The sequence below is a fragment of the Silurus aristotelis genome (assembly GCF_946808225.1).
Source record: "Silurus aristotelis genome assembly, chromosome: 15".
NCBI classification, from domain to species: Eukaryota; Metazoa; Chordata; class Actinopteri; order Siluriformes; family Siluridae; genus Silurus; species Silurus aristotelis.
The window spans coordinates 1,855,332-1,874,289 of NC_139588.1; the positions used below are offsets into that span (position 1 = coordinate 1,855,332).

An 18,958-nucleotide genomic window follows, 5' to 3' on the forward strand; every position below is an offset into this window, starting at 1 on the left:
ATATTCCCTATCACCCACAGTCAGCTGGAGTGGTAGAGAGAACAAACAGAACCATTAAGGAGCGTGTTACTAAAGCCTGCATTGAAACAGGCCGAAATTGGACTGTTGTTTTCCCGGTAGTACTCACAGAAATGAGAATGACCCCATCTTCAACAAAACTAACCTTTTGAAAGTTTTATGTTCTAACCTTTCCCGACCCCATGGGTCAGGAGACGCACTGGCATTTCTTCCTTAGGTAACCTGGAAGTGATGGTGGATGACTACGTTTCTGCCCTGGTTAAGAAATTGAATTCTATCAGTGCTGATGTCTCACTAAATCTTCCTCTGCCCACAGATAAGCCAACACACCCTTTTGTGCCTAATCAGCAGGTCCTGATAAGAAGTCTGAAGCCTACCAAGGTCGGTGAGCCGAAGTATCTGGGTACAGCGACTGTTCTAGCTGTAACCAGAACTGGGGTTCTGACTGATTATCAGCCACAGTGGATACACGCAAGCAGGATCAAAACAGCACCCACTTAATCTATACACTAATTGGTCTGTTGGCCTAAGAAGCCAGCCTAAGTGAGTATTCAGGGCTGAAACAGTTGAGAGCCCACAGAAAGATCTTTTCTTTATAGTAGAAAGGGGGCCACCTCCGGGGTGAAGATCTTGACTGTTTTGTTTAGCTTAACCTGATACCTGCTCTAGGTCTAAATTCTATAACTATGTGTGCATAGATGTAACTAGACTCAGAATTTTTCTTATTCTCTTGAACACATTATTCAGAGAAGAGACTGTTATGTATGCCTTATAATACTGATTATAGACATACTGAACAGAGAAACAATTGTCTCATGATGTCTTGGAGAACGTGAAACAACTGCTGAACAAAGTTTTTTGAGAAGATTAAGAGTTTGTTTACGAGTGTTGAACACTTTTTTGTTTTAGGAATGATTCTTGTATTGATTGTTGGAATTGTACTTTGTATGTTGCCATGTTTGATGACGATGGTAAGACAGGCCATAAAGGCCTTGATTATGAAGGATTATATGCATGTAGGGACAGAATGAAATAGAATCTGTATGTTTTTGTTTGTCTTTATCTTTTCATTTGCAGTTTGTCACTGATTTTGTTCCCAGGGAGAACATCCTATGTTTTGGTGTGTGATGCTAAATCATAAATGATTTAAAGTGGCCATTGTTAGTGTTAAAACTGTTTTCACACTATCTCACACACATTCCTTTGTCTGTTCAGTGTCTATAAAATATTTATGATGTTAGTCTGTAAGGTAAACAGGGAGTCTTTATCTGGGCTCACACATCTACGGCTAGTATATCCTCTTGTCTAAACAGAAAACAACTTTAGGACAGCCTTTTCTCTGTATGTGTATATATACGTTCTGTGTCTGCATTAAACAGAAGAAGAAGAACATGCATTCTGTGTGCTGTGTATTTCTTCTGACCTGATATCAGAAAGGCACCACGGGCATAGCCGGTCGTATGGAAAACCTCTCCAAGAATTAAGTTTCGTTTGGGCATGATAAAAATCTAACAATTTCCTCAGAAACAAAGTATGACTGTTTCATGAAAGTGTCCAAAGTCATAGCCTTTTTATACTCTTTTCTTACAGTCTAGATCAGTGGTCCACAACCACCCAGGGTGCAGACCGGCACCGGTCGGTGGGCCAATTGGAACCACGGCCACACAGAACGAATACATAACCTACATTAATTACGTTTTATTTATTATCTGATTCTGAACAATGTTTTTATTTTATTCTTTTTTTTTTTTTTAATTCAGCTGGACTTCTGATACTTTGAAACATATTTTATTGAAAATAACTGAATAAAAGTAATAATAGTAGTAGTAATATTAAAATGATGATGATTATTATTATTATTATTATTACTCATTTAAATAGTGTATGTTCTCATTGTAAGCAGAACCCATTCCCATCCCATGTTCTCCTCTCATAACTTCACCTGTAACAGCTGTGTGGGCGGTGGGGGAGGGGCGGCGTTGCTGCCCAGACGTGCTACAGAACCGATAATATTAGACATGAAACATCTGACAGTCAGGATGTGGAACATGAAGTCTTCTTGGGATTTGAAGTCAAGGGGCAGATGTCGGAACTCAGAAACCGTCTCTGGAAATGAACTGCAACAAAGAACATCCACCTGTGATGTGTCTGCTCAGAGACGGGTTCTGATTTCCGACATCTGCCCCTTGACTACAAAAAGACTTGAGGCCCCTTGGCCTCAAAAGCCAATGAAAGATCTTCAGTCTTGGATGAGTAAAAGCAAAACTTCTTCATTGCCGTCACGTTCCAATGAGCTCATTGAAGGTGGTCACCCAATCACATCAAAATGATGAAGCACACACACTTTACACACACTCATATTTATACCCTGGTGTCACATGACACCCTCGTTTTTTTTCTCATTTCATCACCTTAGCAAATTCCCCTTATTTTCTCATTATCACCTTCTTTTTCTTGTTTTGTCCAGTACCCTTATCTCTGAACCTCGGTTCTCCACTCCTTCCTGTGATCCCATATTTGGGTTTCCTGTTCTTCTCAGTTACCCTTATTTTCGGCCTTTCTCTGTTATAATTAAAAAGTATTTGTATAAAACACTCCCTCAGGTACAGCTTCATTCTGTTCTCTTTGTGCATGAACAACCATTTTGAAGACTATTTTGTCTTCCTGCATCTGCAATGCGTACATTTTTCTGCTTTTGTTCTCTTTTATAATGCTGCTTATTATTCTACTGACATTGAATCAAGCTATATTATTTTTACTTTGATTGTTTATTCGTATATGTTTGACTGTATTGTTCTGCTTAGTCATGTTAGTATCTCGGTCATACGTCATTCCTACTTTCCCGAGCTGACTATGTTACACACCTGGCAGATCTGCCTCTTGTACAGGTGTATATTCGGTACAGAAAGAAGCACCAAGGTTGTGCTGAGCCTACAAATGCTGACATTTATCCTCCTTAAGGTTACAGAGTCTTTACTTGCAGAAGGTGAACCTACTAAATGTGACCAAAGTGATGAAGTTCATTAAGTGTTTTGGAGAAGGGCAGACCGAGTGAATAAAAACAGAATCAGAGCTTTAGCCCTTTCACTAATCCATGGTGGTACATGACATGACAAACCGGATTCAGTCCCCCTGGAGTGATTTATGTAGGCCATGCATAAGATTTTTAAGATCCATTTTCCTAGCACGTTTCTTCATTATGACAGATACACAAGACACGCCAGGATTAGGCATGTGTCTGTCCTGTATCATCCGCTATGGGCTCACCAGCTCCTCCACACTCTGTATGTTTGCCTCTTGAAGTTTTAACTTGATCACAGACAGGCACAGAAGAGCCGCCAGAGGTAGGCATGTGCCAGGCCTATAGCGGCTGATGTGGGCACAAAAGCTCCTCTCCACACTGCAGATCTGTCTCATGAACAGGCTTACTTTTTTTGGTAACTGTAGAAAAAAGACTTTTGCAAAAGCCATTTTTATAAACATTGCAAAGTGTACTTTACAACAAACTGACATATTCCTTTAAAGCTAACTTTGCTAAGTTTTCAGTTTACAGATTGATACATCAGGGCCTGTTTTTTCAAAAGGTTTAATCCGGATAAAATTGATCCGGATTTAGTAATCCTTTTTTTTGCGATCCGTGATCACGTAATCCAGCTTACTTCTTAAACCAGTATTTCAAAGCAACATCGGATTGGATCAATCTTATCCGGATAGGATTAGATCTGGATAACCAGTGCTCAAACAGGATAGGAAATCACAATGTAGAACTATAGATATGTAAAGAGCAACAAGTAGAATAGCCAGTGTGGGGTCAATATAAGTTTATTATTATTTGAAATGAAAACACACACATTTAAAAGGAACTAAACACAAGAAAAACCCCACCCCATCCTTTTTCAGCAGTCCGCTCATCTGAGACCTACAACACAAACACTGTACATTGAGGATATTTATAACAAGTTTCAAATATAGATGTATTGAATAAAAAAAAAAAAGACAATGTCAAATACTCCACAATAATTTCAGACTTCCTCATCTGATCTGGAGAGACCAGCTTTTCTGAGCGTAGCCTTTAGGAGGCGGATCTCAAGTCTGGCCTTGGTTTGCTGCAGTTTGGTCAGAGTCAGTTGTTCCTCTGCCAGATGAAGCTGTGCTTCTGCCATTTCAGTTTTTTTTTTGCAGAAGTGCCTTGTAATCATCATCTTTCTTTGATTGACAGACAGATCGGTGCAGCTTCTGCAGTAATGCGGTCGATGTACCGGTCTGTCGTGGTGAAGAAAGAGCTGAGCCGCAAGGCGAAACTCTCGATTTTCCGGTTAATCTACGTTCGTACTCTCACCTATGGTCATGAGCTCTGGGTCATGACCGAAAGGACAAGATCCCGGATACAGGCGGCCGAAATGAGCTTTCTCCGCAGGGTGGCTGGGCGATCCCTTAGAGATAGGGTGAGAAACTCGGTCACTCGGGAGGAGCTCAGGGTAGAGCAGCTGCTCCTCCACATCAAAAGGGGTCAGCTGAGGGGGCTCGGGCATCTGTTCCGGATGCCTCCTGGATGCCTTCCTGGGAAGGTGTTCCGGGCGCGTCCCACTGGGAGGAGACCCCGGGGAAGACCTAGGACACGCTGGAGAGACTATGTCTCCCGGCTGGCCTGGGAACGCCTCGGTGTCCCCCCGGAAGAGCTGGAAGAAGTGTCTAGGGAGAGGGAAGTCTGGGCATCTCTTAGACTGCTGCCCCCGCGACCCGGTCTCGGATAAGCGGGAGAAGATGTAATGTAATGTAATGTTTGATGAAGGGCGCTTCAAGCCTTTGCTCTGAGATCCTGTGGCAACTACCACTGGCTCAACTAATGAGGATCCAGCTTCTTCCTCAGGAACAGAGCTGAGATTCAATATAAATACGCTCTCTGGATCAGCCTCAGGAGGAACTGGCAGATTCTCCTCCTCCTCCTCAATCCAAGGCTCGCCATACCCTACAACACCTTGAATACCATGGAGAGCTTGCGACTTCTCACCTCCAATGATGTCGAGGACCACATCTGTGTAATCTCCCCTCTTAAATGGCTTGTTGCCTGTTTGTGGGTTTTTGGCTTCAGCATGGTCCTTTGTTGAACTGGCCTTAAGATTCTTCCACCGCAATTTGATTTGGTCTGTGGTCCTCCTCTGGCCAGACCCTATGGCATTCACATTTTCTGTGATTAAAATCCAAACATCATTTTTCTTTTTGTTGGTATCCTTAGCAGAATTAAAACTTCCCACTATTGTTCCATAATGGCCCTCTAGTAGTGCATTGGTTTCAGCAGCAGTGAAGTACAGCTTCTTGAGTCCATGGTTCCGTTGCTTTACTATAGTGAACATTGTTCATCAATTATAGGCCTTGGGTCCAATTGCCTCAATTGAACACAAGCCAAAACTAATGAGTTGTAATAGGTGTGTCTAAAAAGACCAACTACACAGCCATATAAATCAGCCTTTCTCAGAGGATTCACAGAGAAACAGTGAAATAGCAGGTGTTGTCCACCGCCACCACCACTTTGCCAGGAGAGGATACCGTCAAAGGGTGTATGTTGAACGTACCAAGCCACTGGAGCAATACACCACTGAGGAGCTGTATGTCCGGTTTCGCTTTGGGAAGGCTGATATAAAGTACCTTGTGAACCTTCTCAGGCCAAAACTTCAACACAGAACCCAAAGGAGTCACGGTCTGTCTGTGGAAGACCAGATCCTCATTGCTTTCCGATTTTATGCATGTGGGACTTGCTATCAGGTTGTTGGTGACTATATGGAAGTGGTGAAATCAGCTGTGTGTGATGTGGTGAGAGATGTGTCAATCGCACTGGCCAGCCTGGTCGATGAATTTGTTTCTTTTCCAAAGGACAACCAGATTGCCCAGGCCAAGCGCAGCTTTTTTCTTTTGGGGAATATGCCCAATACTATTGTAGCAATCGACTGCACACATGTGCATATACAAGCACCTTGTGAGAATGAATGGGCGTTTATAAGCAGAAAGGGGAGGCACAGCATCAATGTCCAACTTGTGTGTGATGCTGACCTCATCATCACCAACTGCGTTGTCAAGTGGCCTGGGTCTGTCCATGATGCACGCATCCTGAGGGAGAGCGCTCTATATAGAGACCTTCAAACCAACCGACCGGATGCCTTTTTGGGGTTATTCTGTAATCATTGCATGCATCACTAATAAATATTCTAAAAACAAAAATATTTTCGATTGTGATGAATATATATATATATCAGTTAGTGACAGAATAAAATTTATTGTTTTTTGTCAATTTTGACAGCTGTTTGGGGGATTATTGTATGAGGCCAAACTCTTTCTACTTTGCTGTAGGCCTATACTGAAAGGCTGAATACGTTAAAGATTACCTAATCACTGTAGCCTGCCGGATAAACAAATAAAATTAAAACCTTATGAATAAATAGGATATCTTGTAAGATACTGCATGATCCAAATATAGTATTATTTGATACATTTTTTAAGTTTTCATTACATTTTGGGCATGGAATCCACCTGTAAATGCAGCCGGTTTTTGAATTTATTTTGAAAATACGTACTTTTATTTTGACATGGTTAAAAGTAGTGCCGGTAAGTGCCGTAAGCCACTCACGGTGACCAAAGCGCACATGTAGCGGTGATGTTCTTCTTCTTTTTCTTTCGGCTGCTCCCATTAGGGGTCGCCACAGCGGATCATCCGTCTCCATACCACCCTGTCCTCTACATCTGCCTCTTTTACACCAACTACCTGCATGTCTTCCCTCACCACATCCATGAACCTCCTCCTTGGTCTTCCTCTTTTCCTCCTTCCTGGTGGCTCCATCCTCAGCATTCTCCTACCGATATAATTCGTGTCCCTCCTCTGCACATGTCCAAACCATCTCAATCTTGCCTCCCTCACCTTGTCACCAAAACGTCCAACATGCGCTGTCCCTCTAATAAACTCATTTCTAATCTTGTCCATCCTCGTCACTCCCAACGAAAACCTTAACATCTTCAGCTCTGCTACCTCCAGCTCCGCCTCCTGCCTTTTACTCAATGCCACTGTCTCTAATCCATACAACATCGCAGGTCTCACCACAGTCCTATAAACTTTTCCTTTCATTCTTGCAGATACTCTTCTATCACAAATCACTCCTGTCACTCTTCTCCACCCACTCCACCCTGCCTGCACTCTTTTCTTCACTTCCCTAACACACTCTGTCAGCCCGCCTGTGCACTGCTGGCATTACCGCCTCAATTACCGAGGAAACACCCCCTCCCAACCAGCTGCACGGAATTGGCGTCTAATTTTCTGGCACTTATAAGGACGCCTGAATCCTCCAGTCAGTGCCAGATTGTCTTTAGCCTTGCCCTGAACACTCTCCAGCGTATTCACTGTTTTGTTTGTTTGTTCGTTTGTTTGTTTGTTTCTGACCTGACTATTCTGTCCTCCGGTTTCCGACTCGGCTCGGCTCTGCTCTGTTCGCGCTGTACGCGCTCCGGCTTCCGGCTCGGCTCAGCTCGCGCTGAACGCGCGTTTAGGTTTCTGGCTCGCGCTGAACGCGCCCCCGCTTCCGGCTCGGCATCCTTGCCCTCCGCGTAGGATCGGCTCCCTGAATCGGCTCCCTGAATCGACTCCCTGAATCAGCTCCCTGAATCGACTCCCTGAATCGGCTTCCCGATTCGGCTCTGCACAGCTTTTCTCCCCTGCTCCTTTTGCATCTGCCTTGGATCCTATAACCTGAACATTCTGACAGAACAATCTGGCCGATGTACCACCTGGTGCGTATCAGGGAGGGGGACGAGTGGAAGACCGCCTTCAACACCCCAGCCGGACATTACGAGTACCTCGTCATGCCGTTCGGCCTAACCAACGCCCCGGCCGTCTTTCAGGCTCTAGTCAACGAGGTCCCCCGTGACATGCTCAATACGTTCGTGTTCGTCTACCTGGATGATATCTTGATCTTCTCCCATTCCATGGACAAGCACGTCCGGCAGGTGCGTCAGGTCTTGGAGAGACTTCTCAAGAACGGGCTCTACGTAAAACCCGAGAAATGTGAGTTCCACACCTCACATACCTCGTTCCTGGGATACCTGCTTTCAGCAGGGAATATCCGGATGGACCCTGCCAGGGTCCAGGCAATCCGGGACTGGCCGACCCCCACCTCCCGCCGCCAATTACAAAGGTTCCTGGGATTCGCCAACTTTTATCGCCGCTTCGTGAAGGGCTATAGTTCGGTGGCGGCACCCCTCCACCTTCTGACGTCTTCCCTCCGCTCTGGAGTTCTTCAGTGGTGTCACAACTCCCTGTTGTTCTGTCACCCCGGTCAGCCTCGCACCTTGTCATTGGTCAAGGCACGCTTCTGGTAGCCTTCCATGGTAAAGGACACCCGGGACTTTGTCGCAGCCTGCCCCGAGTGTGCCCTACACAAGAACCCTCGTGACCGCCCCCAAGGTCTTCTTCGGCCCCTTCCTATCCCGAAACGCCCGTGGTCGCACATCGCCATGGACTTTGTTACCGGGCTGCCCGTTTCCAATGGCAACACGGTCGTCATGACGGTCATTGATCGGTTTTCTAAGATGGGCCACTTCATCGCCTTACCCAAGCTGCCATCTGCCAAGGAAACCGCCAAGCTGGCCCTCCAGCACATATTTCACCTCCATGGTTTTCCCAGGGACATTGTCTCGAACCGCGGACCCCAATTCTCGGCGCTGTTTTGGAGGGAGTTCTGCCGCCTCCTGGGCATCTCGACCAGCCTCTCATCTGGGTTTCACCCCCAGACGAACGGACAGACCGAGAGACTCAACCAGGATCTTGAGACTGGTCTCCGCCTCCTTTGCAGTCGGGAACCCTCCTCCTGGTCGGACAGACTTTTGTGGATCGAGTATGCCCATAACACTCTTCCCACTGCTGCCACGGGACTTGCGCCCTTCCAGGTGGTCCACGGTTTTCTGCCGCCTATTTTCTCCAACCAGGAACCCCGGTCCGCCGTTCCTTCTGCCGCCCTTTTCTTCCGACGCTGCCGTCGAGGCTGGAGGACGGCCCGAGCGGCCCTGCTCAAAAATGGCATAAGGCTTTGCCAGGGGGCCAACCGTAGGCGGCGCCTAGCCCCCCACTACCGTGCCGGGCAACGTGTATGGCTCTCTACTCGGGACCTTCCCCTTTAGGCTACCTGTCGGAAGCTCGCCCCGCGCTTCATCGGCCCCTTCCCCATTTCCAAGGTCGTCAATCCCGTGGCCCTCCTGCTCAGGCTCCCCGGGGCACTCCGGGTCCACCCGACCTTTCATGTGTCTAGGGATCGACCCGTTCGGGCCTGCTCCCTGGTGCCCTCCGCCAGGCCCCCTCCGCCCGCCCGGGTCATTGGTGGGGGTCCTGCCTACACCGTGCGCCGCCTGCTCCGCTCCCGTCGTCGTGGTCGGGGCCTTCAGTACCTTGTGGATTGGGAGGGCTATGGTCCTGAGGAGCGCTCCTGGGTCCCCTCCCGCTTTGTCCTGGACCCTGACCTGATTGCCGGCTTTCATCGAGCCCACCTGGGCCAGCCTGTTGGGGCGTCCGGGGCCGCCCTGGATGGGGGGGAACTGTCAGCCCGCCTGTGCACTGCTGGCATTACCGCCTCAATCACCGAGGAAACACCCCCTCCCAACCAGCTGCACGGAATTGGCGTCTAATTTTCTGTCACTAATAAGGACGCCTGAATTCTCCAGTCAGTGCGAGATTGTCTTTAGGCTTGCCCTGAACACTCTCCAGCGTATTCACTGTTTTGTTTGTTTGTTCGTTTGTTTGTTTGTTTCTGACCTGACTATTCTGTCCTCCGGTTTCCGACTCGGCTCGGCTCGCGCTGAACGCGCTCCGGTTTCCGGCTCGGCTCTGTTTTGTTCGCGCTGAACGCGCCCCCGCTTCCGGCTCGGCATCCTCGCCCTCCGCGTAGGATCGGCTCCCTGAATCGACTCCCTGAATCAGCTCCCTGAATCGACTCCCTGAATCGGCTTCCCAATTCGGCTTCCCGATTCGGCTCTGCACAGCTTTTCTCCCCTGCTCCTTTTGCATCTGCCTTGGATCCTATAACCTGAACATTCTGACACACTCTCCATTACTTTGCACTGTTGACCCCAGGTACCTGAACTCCTCCACCTTCTTCACCTCTTCTCCCTGTAACCGCACCACTCCACTGCCCTCCCTCTCATTTACGCACATATACTCTGTCTTACTCCTACTGACTTTCATTCCCCTCCTCTCCAGCGCGTACCTCCACCTCTCCAAGCTCTTCTCAACCTGCTCACTACTCTCACCACAAATCACAATATCATCCGCAAACATCATAGTCCAGGGAGACTCCTGTCTGACCTCGTCCGTCAACCTGTCCATCACCACTGCAAACAAGAAAGGGCTCAGTGCCGATCCTTGATGCAGTCCAACCTTCACCTTGAACCAGTCTGTCGTTCCTACTGCACACTTCACTGCTGTCACACTGTCCTCATACATGTCCTGCACCACCCTCACATACTTCTCTGACACACCTGACTTCCTCATACAATACCACAACTCCTCTCTTGGCACCCTGTCGTACGCTTTCTCTAAATCCACAAATACACAATGCAGCTCCTTCTGTCCTTCTCTATACTTCTCCATCAACGTTCTCTAAGCAAATAAGGCATCTGTGGTGCTCTTCCTTGGCATGAAACCATACTGTTGCTCACAGATGGTCACCTCTTCTCTCAGCCTGGCTTCCACTACTCTTTCCCATAACTTCATGGTGTGGCTGATCAACTTTATTCCCCTGTAGTTACTGCAGGTCTGCACATCTCCCTTATGCTTAAAGATCGGTACCAGCACACTCTTCTCCATTCCTCAGGCATCCTCTGATGTTACCTGCTAGTTTGTTTCTTTATCACTCCATGCTACGTGGTGTTTTCTACAACTGTGTGTGAGTTGAAGGATCATATTTTGTTTGACTGTGAAGATTGCTTCTGGGAAATGACTCTGCCGTTGGTTGAGAAGCAGGCTAAAGTGTTCTACGGTGTTAATAAATATCTGTAAATGGAACCGGAGTCTCGCATTCAATCAATGGGTGGCATAGTAGAACACTTCTGCATCGGTGAAGACTCCGAGCGGACGAAGACGGACCAGTTGCAGGCCACGTGCGGTAAAGGAGAGGCCATCATGTGAATGTGAACTGTTCGTGTAAATCCAAAAGGGGACGGACAAGGGTACACAGGCAAGCATGTGAGAGTGTCTTGAAAGTAGCGCAAGTTCTGCCATTATAACACACGGACATTTCATTTGTGTTTTTTTCTTCTTAAAGCAGCAGTGGACATTCTATTTTCCTGCAATTGATTATCTAGCAAGAAACTAAGTAAATAAGCAAAATTAACTATTCTCCCAGTTGAATCTAAGATGTTGTAAGTTAATATCAAAGTATTGTTCATACAAGTGAGTTTTCATATTTAGACTGTGCCAAGAGTTTTTTCACACTTTGTTAATTGCCTTTTTTTATTACTCATTCATTGAAGTGTGTTATTATGATACTGTAGTGTTTGTTGTACAATGTTCAAAGGTTAAGCTAAAGTATTCAAAGAGATTTATATTTACATTTCATTTCATTTTCAACATTTCATGTTATTTCATAACATGAAATGTTGAAGAGAAGTAGAACGGCTAGAAGAACTTAAAGGGCATGTTGCAGCTCAAGCAAGACTGCAGGTTTATTCAGAATCTGTCGATCCACCACTTGCACTTAACCCTTTAATGGATCAATTTTTTCCCTCCTATCAAGCATCAGTCTCCCAAGCTCTTCCTGCACAACAAGCCAAGCCCAGTCAAGTCCATCACTTACATGAGGTCAAAGCTACTAAAAACCCTCTCCCATATCCCTCCATGTACACCTCATGTTCTGGTCCACAGCCAGCCACATTTTCTCAAGTCCCTGTAAATCAAGTCATCACCCCAACTGCACTTCCACTCATGCAACAAGTCCCAATCACTCAAGCTCCAGCCACTCAAGCCTTTTTAGCCTCTCATGAAGCCTCCAATGACCTTGTGAGTACTCTTGCTAAAGCAATCACAGCTAATCGAGTTCCAATCCCAGAACCTCAAGTTTTTAAAGGAGAGCCTCTCAAGTATAATGATTGGAAGCTTTCCTTCTTTACTCTGATTGATCGCAAGAACCTGCTGACTCAGGAAAAGCTTTTCTTTCTACGCAAGTATGTTGGTGGCTCAGCCAAGAGAGCTATTGAAGGCCATTTCCTTGTAGGAACAGAAACAGCTTATCCTGCTGCTTGGGACATACTTGAAGACAGATTTGGTAATCCATTCATAGTTGCCAAGTCATACCGTGACAAGATACATACATGGCATAAAATTGGCCCTAAGGACAGCAAAACTCTTCGTGAGTTTGTTGATTTCCTGAGCAGTGTGGAATCAGCTATGCCGTATGTTCAAGGTCTACAAACTCTCAACGACTGTGTGGAAAACCAAAAGATTACTGTCAAGCTCCCGGATTGGTTGAGCTCACGCTGGAACAGAGATGCCACGATTTATCAAGATGAACACAAAATGTTCCCTGACTTCAGATACTTTGTCAGATTTCTCAACGTGGAGGCTCCAATTGCATGCAACCCCATCACAAAATTATATGCAGTGAAACAAACTGACCAAGAAAGAACAAAGCCAACAGAACGAGAACAGTCTAAGTATCAACAAAATCAAAACATCAGTGCTAAGACTTTCACCACTAATACAAGTGAGAAGACAAGCATCACATGCATGTTTTGCAAAAAGAAAGGCCATACTCTCCATAGGTGTCTCAAGATCATGGAAAGACCAGTTGAAGAGAGAGTTAAGTTTGTGCAACTGGAGAAATTATGTTTTGGCTGTCTTAGGTTTGGCCATAACTCCAGAGCTTGTACATCCAGGAGTGTGTGTGACTTATGTGAAAAACGCCACCCCACTTGCCTTCATCAAGATCGTGGGAAGAAAGACCAAGAACAAGGAGTAAGAATAAAACAAGAAAGATCAAAAGAAAACAAAGGAGACAAGAACCAACAGTCTGAATCAGTTGAAATACAGCAAGCTACCTCTAACAGAGTTGTTCAAGAGAAGAGCAGTACGCATACTTCATCTATTGTTCCAGTCTATGTCTCCACGACAACGGAACCAGACAAGGAAGTTTTAGTGTATGCTTTACTTGATAGTCAGAGCGACACAACCTTCATCCTGAAGGATGCAGCTGTAACATTGGGTGCCAAGAAAGAACCAGTAAAACTTAAAGTGTCCACGATAACATCAAAAACAAAAGTGGTGAATAGCCAAAAGGTGCAAGGACTACAGGTAAGAGGCATCAGCTCTGACACAAAAATCAAACTCCCAACAACCTATACCAGAGATTACATACCAGCAAACAGATCCCATATACCCAGAAGCATAACCGCAAAGTCATGGCCTCACTTGGAACATTTGGCAGAGGAAATGTCTCCAGAGCTCGACTGTGAAGTAGGAATGTTGATCGGGTATAACTGTCCACAAGCTTTACTTCCCAGAGATGTCATCACGGGCAATGAAAACCAGCCGTATGCACAAAGGTCTGTGTTGGGTTGAAGCATTATCGGCTACAGCAGCACTGAAGTTGATTATGGTCATGAGGATGAAATCGGTGTGAGCCACCGTATCATCATAAAGAAAGTTCAGCCAGCTACCAAGCCCTCTACAGAGCTCAAGTCTGAGGTCCATTTTGTTTATAGAACTCAAGTTAAGGAAATGATCACTCCGTCAGATATACTCAAGGTCTTTGAGTCAGATTTTACTGAGAAGTTTAGTGAAGAAGTTCTAATGTCGCAAGAAGATATTAGGTTTGTGGTGAAACTGAAAGAAGGAATCAAGCAAAAGCCAAATGGGCATTACGAAATGCCATTGCCTTTCAAGGAAGAGAGGCCAAGTCTGCCAAACAACAAAGTGTGTGCAGAACATAGACTCAGATATCTGGAAAAACGTCTTAAGAAAGATAATCAATATCACAAGGATTATGTGGCTTTTATGGAGGACATGATTGCAAGAGGTGATGCTGAAAAGGTTCCAGAGCCAGAGGTAACCAATCAGACCACGTGGTATATCCCTCACCATGGAGTTTACCACCCTCAAAAGCCAGGAAAGATTCGCGTGGTATTTGATTGCTCAGCTAAGTTTCACAATACATCACTGAATGAGCATCTACTCACCGGGCCAGACCTTACAAATACCCCTGTAGGGGTCTTGTGCCGTTTCCACAAAGGACAAGTAGCGATCATGTGTGATGTACAGCAGATGTTCCATCAATTTCATGTTGCACCAAGGGACCAAGACTACCTCAGATTTCTGTGGTGGGAAAGAGGCAATATGGAAGATCCACCGTCAGTGTTTCGCATGAAGGTTCACTTGTTTGGTGCTGCATCGTCACCTGGATGTGCAAACTTTGGGCTCAAACACCTGGCTGCAGAAGGAGAAGGCAAGTTTAGTGAAGCTACAGTGAGATTTATACAGCGCAACTTTTATGTTGACGATGGATTAACAAGTTTGGACAGTGAAGAGGAAGCTATCAGGCTTGTTAGAGAGGCAAGAGACCTCTGCAACACCGGTAAACTCCGCTTACACAAATTCATTACCAACAACAAGAAAGTTCTGGCCACAATCCCAAAGCAAGAAATTGCTGAAGTTGCAGCTGACCTGGACATGGCCTTGGGCGAGCAAAAGATGGAACGGGCTCTTGGGGTCCAATGGTGCATTAGCTCAGATAAATTCCAGTTCAGAGTGAGGGTAAAAGAGCATCCTTTTACCAGAAGAGGAGTACTGTCAACAGTTGCCTCAATTTTTGATCCTCTTGGATTTGTGGCACCTATCATTTTGAAAGGTAAAGAGATTCTACAAAGGATGTGCCAAGACAAGGTAGGATGGGATGAGCCACTTCCTGATGACTTTAGGCCGCGTTGGGAAGCATGGCTCCAAGACCTTCATAATCTGTCTTCGGTAGAGATACCACGGCACTACATACCATTGGCAGCCAAGGAAGTTCTAGAGTGTGAACTTCACCATTTTTCCGATGCTAGTGTTTCTGGCTATGGAATGTGTTCTTACCTTAGGGTTGTTTCGAAGTCTGGAGAAGTCCATTGCGCTCTTGTTATGGGGAAGGCAAGGGTTGCTCCGATGAAAGTAACAACAATCCCAAGACTGGAACTCTCCGCTGCGGTCATAGCCACAAGGACAGGTGCTCTGCTAAAGAGAGAAATGGAGATCGAAAATCTGCAGGAATACTTTTGGACCGATTCCAAGGTCCTCCTTGGTTACATTAACAATGATGAAAAGCGATTTCATGTATTCGTAGCCAATCGGATCCAGCAGATCAAATCGAGCACAGAACCAAGTCAGTGGCAATATGTTGCCTCAGAAAATAACCCGGCTGACCATGCCTCTCGCGGACCTATGGCAAAGGAGCTTGTAGAGTCTAACTGGTTCACGGGACCTAGTTTCTTGTGGCAAAAGGAGCTCCCTAACAAAGAAGAGATTCAGGTGCGAGACCTCAATGAGGACGACCCAGAAATCAAAGGAGCACAAGTTCACACAACGAAAGCAAATGAGAAAAGGTCCCTATCAGATCGACTTCATAAGTTTTCTGATTGGAAGAGAGTCGTAAGAGCCATAGCAAGACTTAAGCGTTTTGCAAAAGAGGTGAAAGGTCTTAAAACAAGATCCAATGAAGTTACGACACTTGAAGAAAGAATGAATGCTGAACAATTCATAATCCATGCAGTTCAAGAAGAGGCGTTCAGTGATGAAATCAAGGCTCTTAAACAAAAGAAAGAGGTACAAAAGAGCAAGTCAAACGAGCTGCACAAGTTGAACCCTTTCATGGATGGCCAAGATATCCTGAGGGTGGGAGGTAGATTGACACAAGCAACACTCCACCCTCATGTCAAACACCCAGCTATCCTCCCCAAAGGACATCATGTATCTTGATTGTTGATAAAGCACTATCATGAGAAGGTGAAGCATCAGGGTTGTGGAATGACCATCAATGAACTACGTTCCAGTGGGATTTGGATCCTAGGGTGTAGTAGTGAAGTGTCATCACTCATTTTCAAGTGCATCAAATGCAGAAAGCTCAGAAAGTGTAATCAAGAACAAAAAATGGCTGATCTTCCACCAGAGAGGATGGAAGCAACCCCTCCATTTACTTATAGTGGTATGGACTGTTTCGGACCATTTTATGTCAAAGATGGAAGGAAAGAGCTGAAGAGATATGGGCTTCTATTCACCTGCATGTGTTCACGTGCCATCCACATTGAGGTATTGGATGACCTTTCTACTGATGCCTTCCTAAATGCATTGTGCTGTTTTATTGCCATAAGAGGCAATGTAAGTCATCTACAAAGTGATCAAGGCACAAACTTTGTGGGAGCACGCAATGAATTTCAAGTATTAATGAAAGGAATGGAGCAAGAACGTGTGAAAGAGCTAGGATGCAACTTTGTCATGAACCCACCTGCTTCCAGTCACATGGGCGGCGTCTGGGAGAGGCAGATACGGACCGTGGGAAGTGTCCTCACATCCATCCTAGACCAGTCTGCTGGAAGATTAGACAGTTCTTCATTAAGAACATTCCTGTACGAAGTGATGGCTATAGTGAATAGTCGACCATTGACCACGGAACATCTCAATGATCCATTAGGACCTGAACCCCTAACTCCAAACCATATATTGACAATGAAATCGTCAATAATCGCACCACCACCTGGTAAGTTTGTAAGGGAAGATCTCTATCTTCAGAAGAGATGGAAGAGAGTACAGTTCTTATCCAATGAATTCTGGACCAGGTGGAGAAAGGAGTATTTGCTGAATCTACAGCAGAGGAGCAAATGGAACAAGGACAGGAGAAATGCTAAAGTGAATGACATTGTCCTGTTGCAAGATGATGGCACACCAAGAAATCAGTGGAAGCTGGCGAAGGTAGTTGAAGTCTTCCAAGAAGCTGACGGAAGAGTCAGAAAACTCAAACTGTTACTTAGTGACACAACACTAGACCGTAAAGGCACACGCTCAAATAAGCCAGTTTACTTAGAAAGGTCAATACACAAAACAGTACTTTTGCTTGAGGCTGAATAAGTAGGTTAGCTCTTCAATGTCATTGTTTTGTTTATATTTGAAGGTATATTTGTGTATTTACATCAATGGTTTATAAGGTTCTGTTAACAATGTAATTTATTTATTGTGAATCACACATTGTGTGATGGTGGGAGTGTAAATGCAGCCGGTTTTTGAATTTATTTTGAAAATACGTACTTTTATTTTGACATGGTTAAAAACCGGAAGTAGCGCCTGTAAGCGCCGTAAGCCACTCACGGTGACCAAAGCGCACATGTAGCGGTGATGTTACCTGCTAGTTTGTTTCTTTATCACTCCATGCTACGTGGTGTTTTCTACGTGGTGTTTTCACTGTGTGTGAGTTGAAGGATCATATTTTGTTTGACTGTGAAGATTGCTTCTGGGAAATGACTCTGCCATTGGTTGAGAAGCAGGCTAAAGTGTTCTACGGTGTTAATAAATATCTGTAAATAGAACCGGAGTCTCGCATTCAATCAATGGGCGGCATACCACCCTTCTGATGGGATCAGTTTAATCCAGATTTTTTGGATCCAAATCCTACAAAAAAGTTCTGAAAAACCCAAACTAAAGGTTTGATCCGGATCAAAACCAAGATTGGATTACATGATCTAATCCGATTATGTAATCCGTTTTTTCTTTTGAAAAAAACATTTTCAAGATTTGATCCAATCCGTTATCCAAAATCCTAGTGGATTACTTTTGAAAAACCGGGCCCAGATGTCAGAGTACAAGATGACACCTGCCTTGCACGCTACATACCACTGTATGGAGACAGGATTGCTACAAGGCGGTACTGTCTGGACAAACAAAAACAAAGAGACGATAACTGCTCAAAGATGTCCCTTCTTGAAAAACTGTGAAAAAAATGAGGACAGCAACAACAAGCCATGATGAGGGAAGTACAAAAGTAAGAAGGTCTACAAAAAAAGCAAGCTATAAAAGAAATGCTACAAAGTCTTCAAGAAAAATCGAGTTGGGGTGGATCCATGAGGGAAAGCAAGTTAGAAAACGCTGTGGTGGAGGAACCAGAATTCTTGATATATCCAAGGATGCAACCAAGAATGACCTTATGTCTCATGCCAAGGAACAATTTTTTCCACATGGTGAGTCAAAAAAAGGAAAATGGGAAGAATTCACTCATAGTATTTATGACTTTAAGGAATCAGAACTTGAAGACAGCATGGTGAGCTGTACACACTCTTAAAATTTGGTATTTTACGCTTTTATTTACATACGATGTGGCACAAAGACAAATCTGGCACAGAAGTGGACAATGGGAAGGACAGACATAGTATAGGAGAGCAGCAGAAGAGAGTACAGCACATTAATTCTGATCAACACCTGGAAAAGCCACTTAGTGTACATAAACCACAAACCAATCCATCTTGTAGAGTTAAAGATTGTAATTATTGAAACCTCCAGTGCCCATTTAGCTGTTGTCCTTGATCTTACTTCTCGGTCTTATGATTCAGAGGTGATCGTAGGTGGCATAGAAGATGTACCATCTGCAAGGGAGCTTGATGACAATGTTCCAGTTGTTGCATCCACAGAGGAAGTCATTAACGTTGGCCTCTCTACATCCACTCCTGTTAAACGTACTGTCCATTCAAGTGGTAATGCAGACTATGCGTTGCTTTCTGAAACCCATCTGATTGAGCCTTTTCAATATTTCTCTCCCACAGAGGAAGTCATCAGTGTTGTCCCATCCACGTCCACTCTTTTCGTAGAGGATGACATTGCTCATTCAAACTTTGGTACAAACTATGAGCTACTTACAGTAACAGAGTAAATCTTCACAGAGTAAATCTATTAGAGGAAATG

General features: G+C 45.1%; 1 protein-coding gene across 1 annotated transcript; it reads left to right on the forward strand.

Annotated features, from left to right (window-relative positions):
* Positions 1 to 5,006: 5,006 nt before the first annotated feature.
* Positions 5,007 to 6,213, forward strand: LOC310738430 (putative nuclease HARBI1; the record flags this gene model as incomplete). Its single annotated transcript, XM_083563415.1, has 2 exons — positions 5,007 to 5,057; positions 5,485 to 6,213. The coding sequence occupies 2 exons, from the start codon at positions 5,007 to 5,009 to the stop codon at positions 6,211 to 6,213; spliced, it is 780 nt and encodes a 259-aa protein (XP_083419541.1).
* Between the last annotated feature and the right edge of the window lie 12,745 nt (positions 6,214 to 18,958).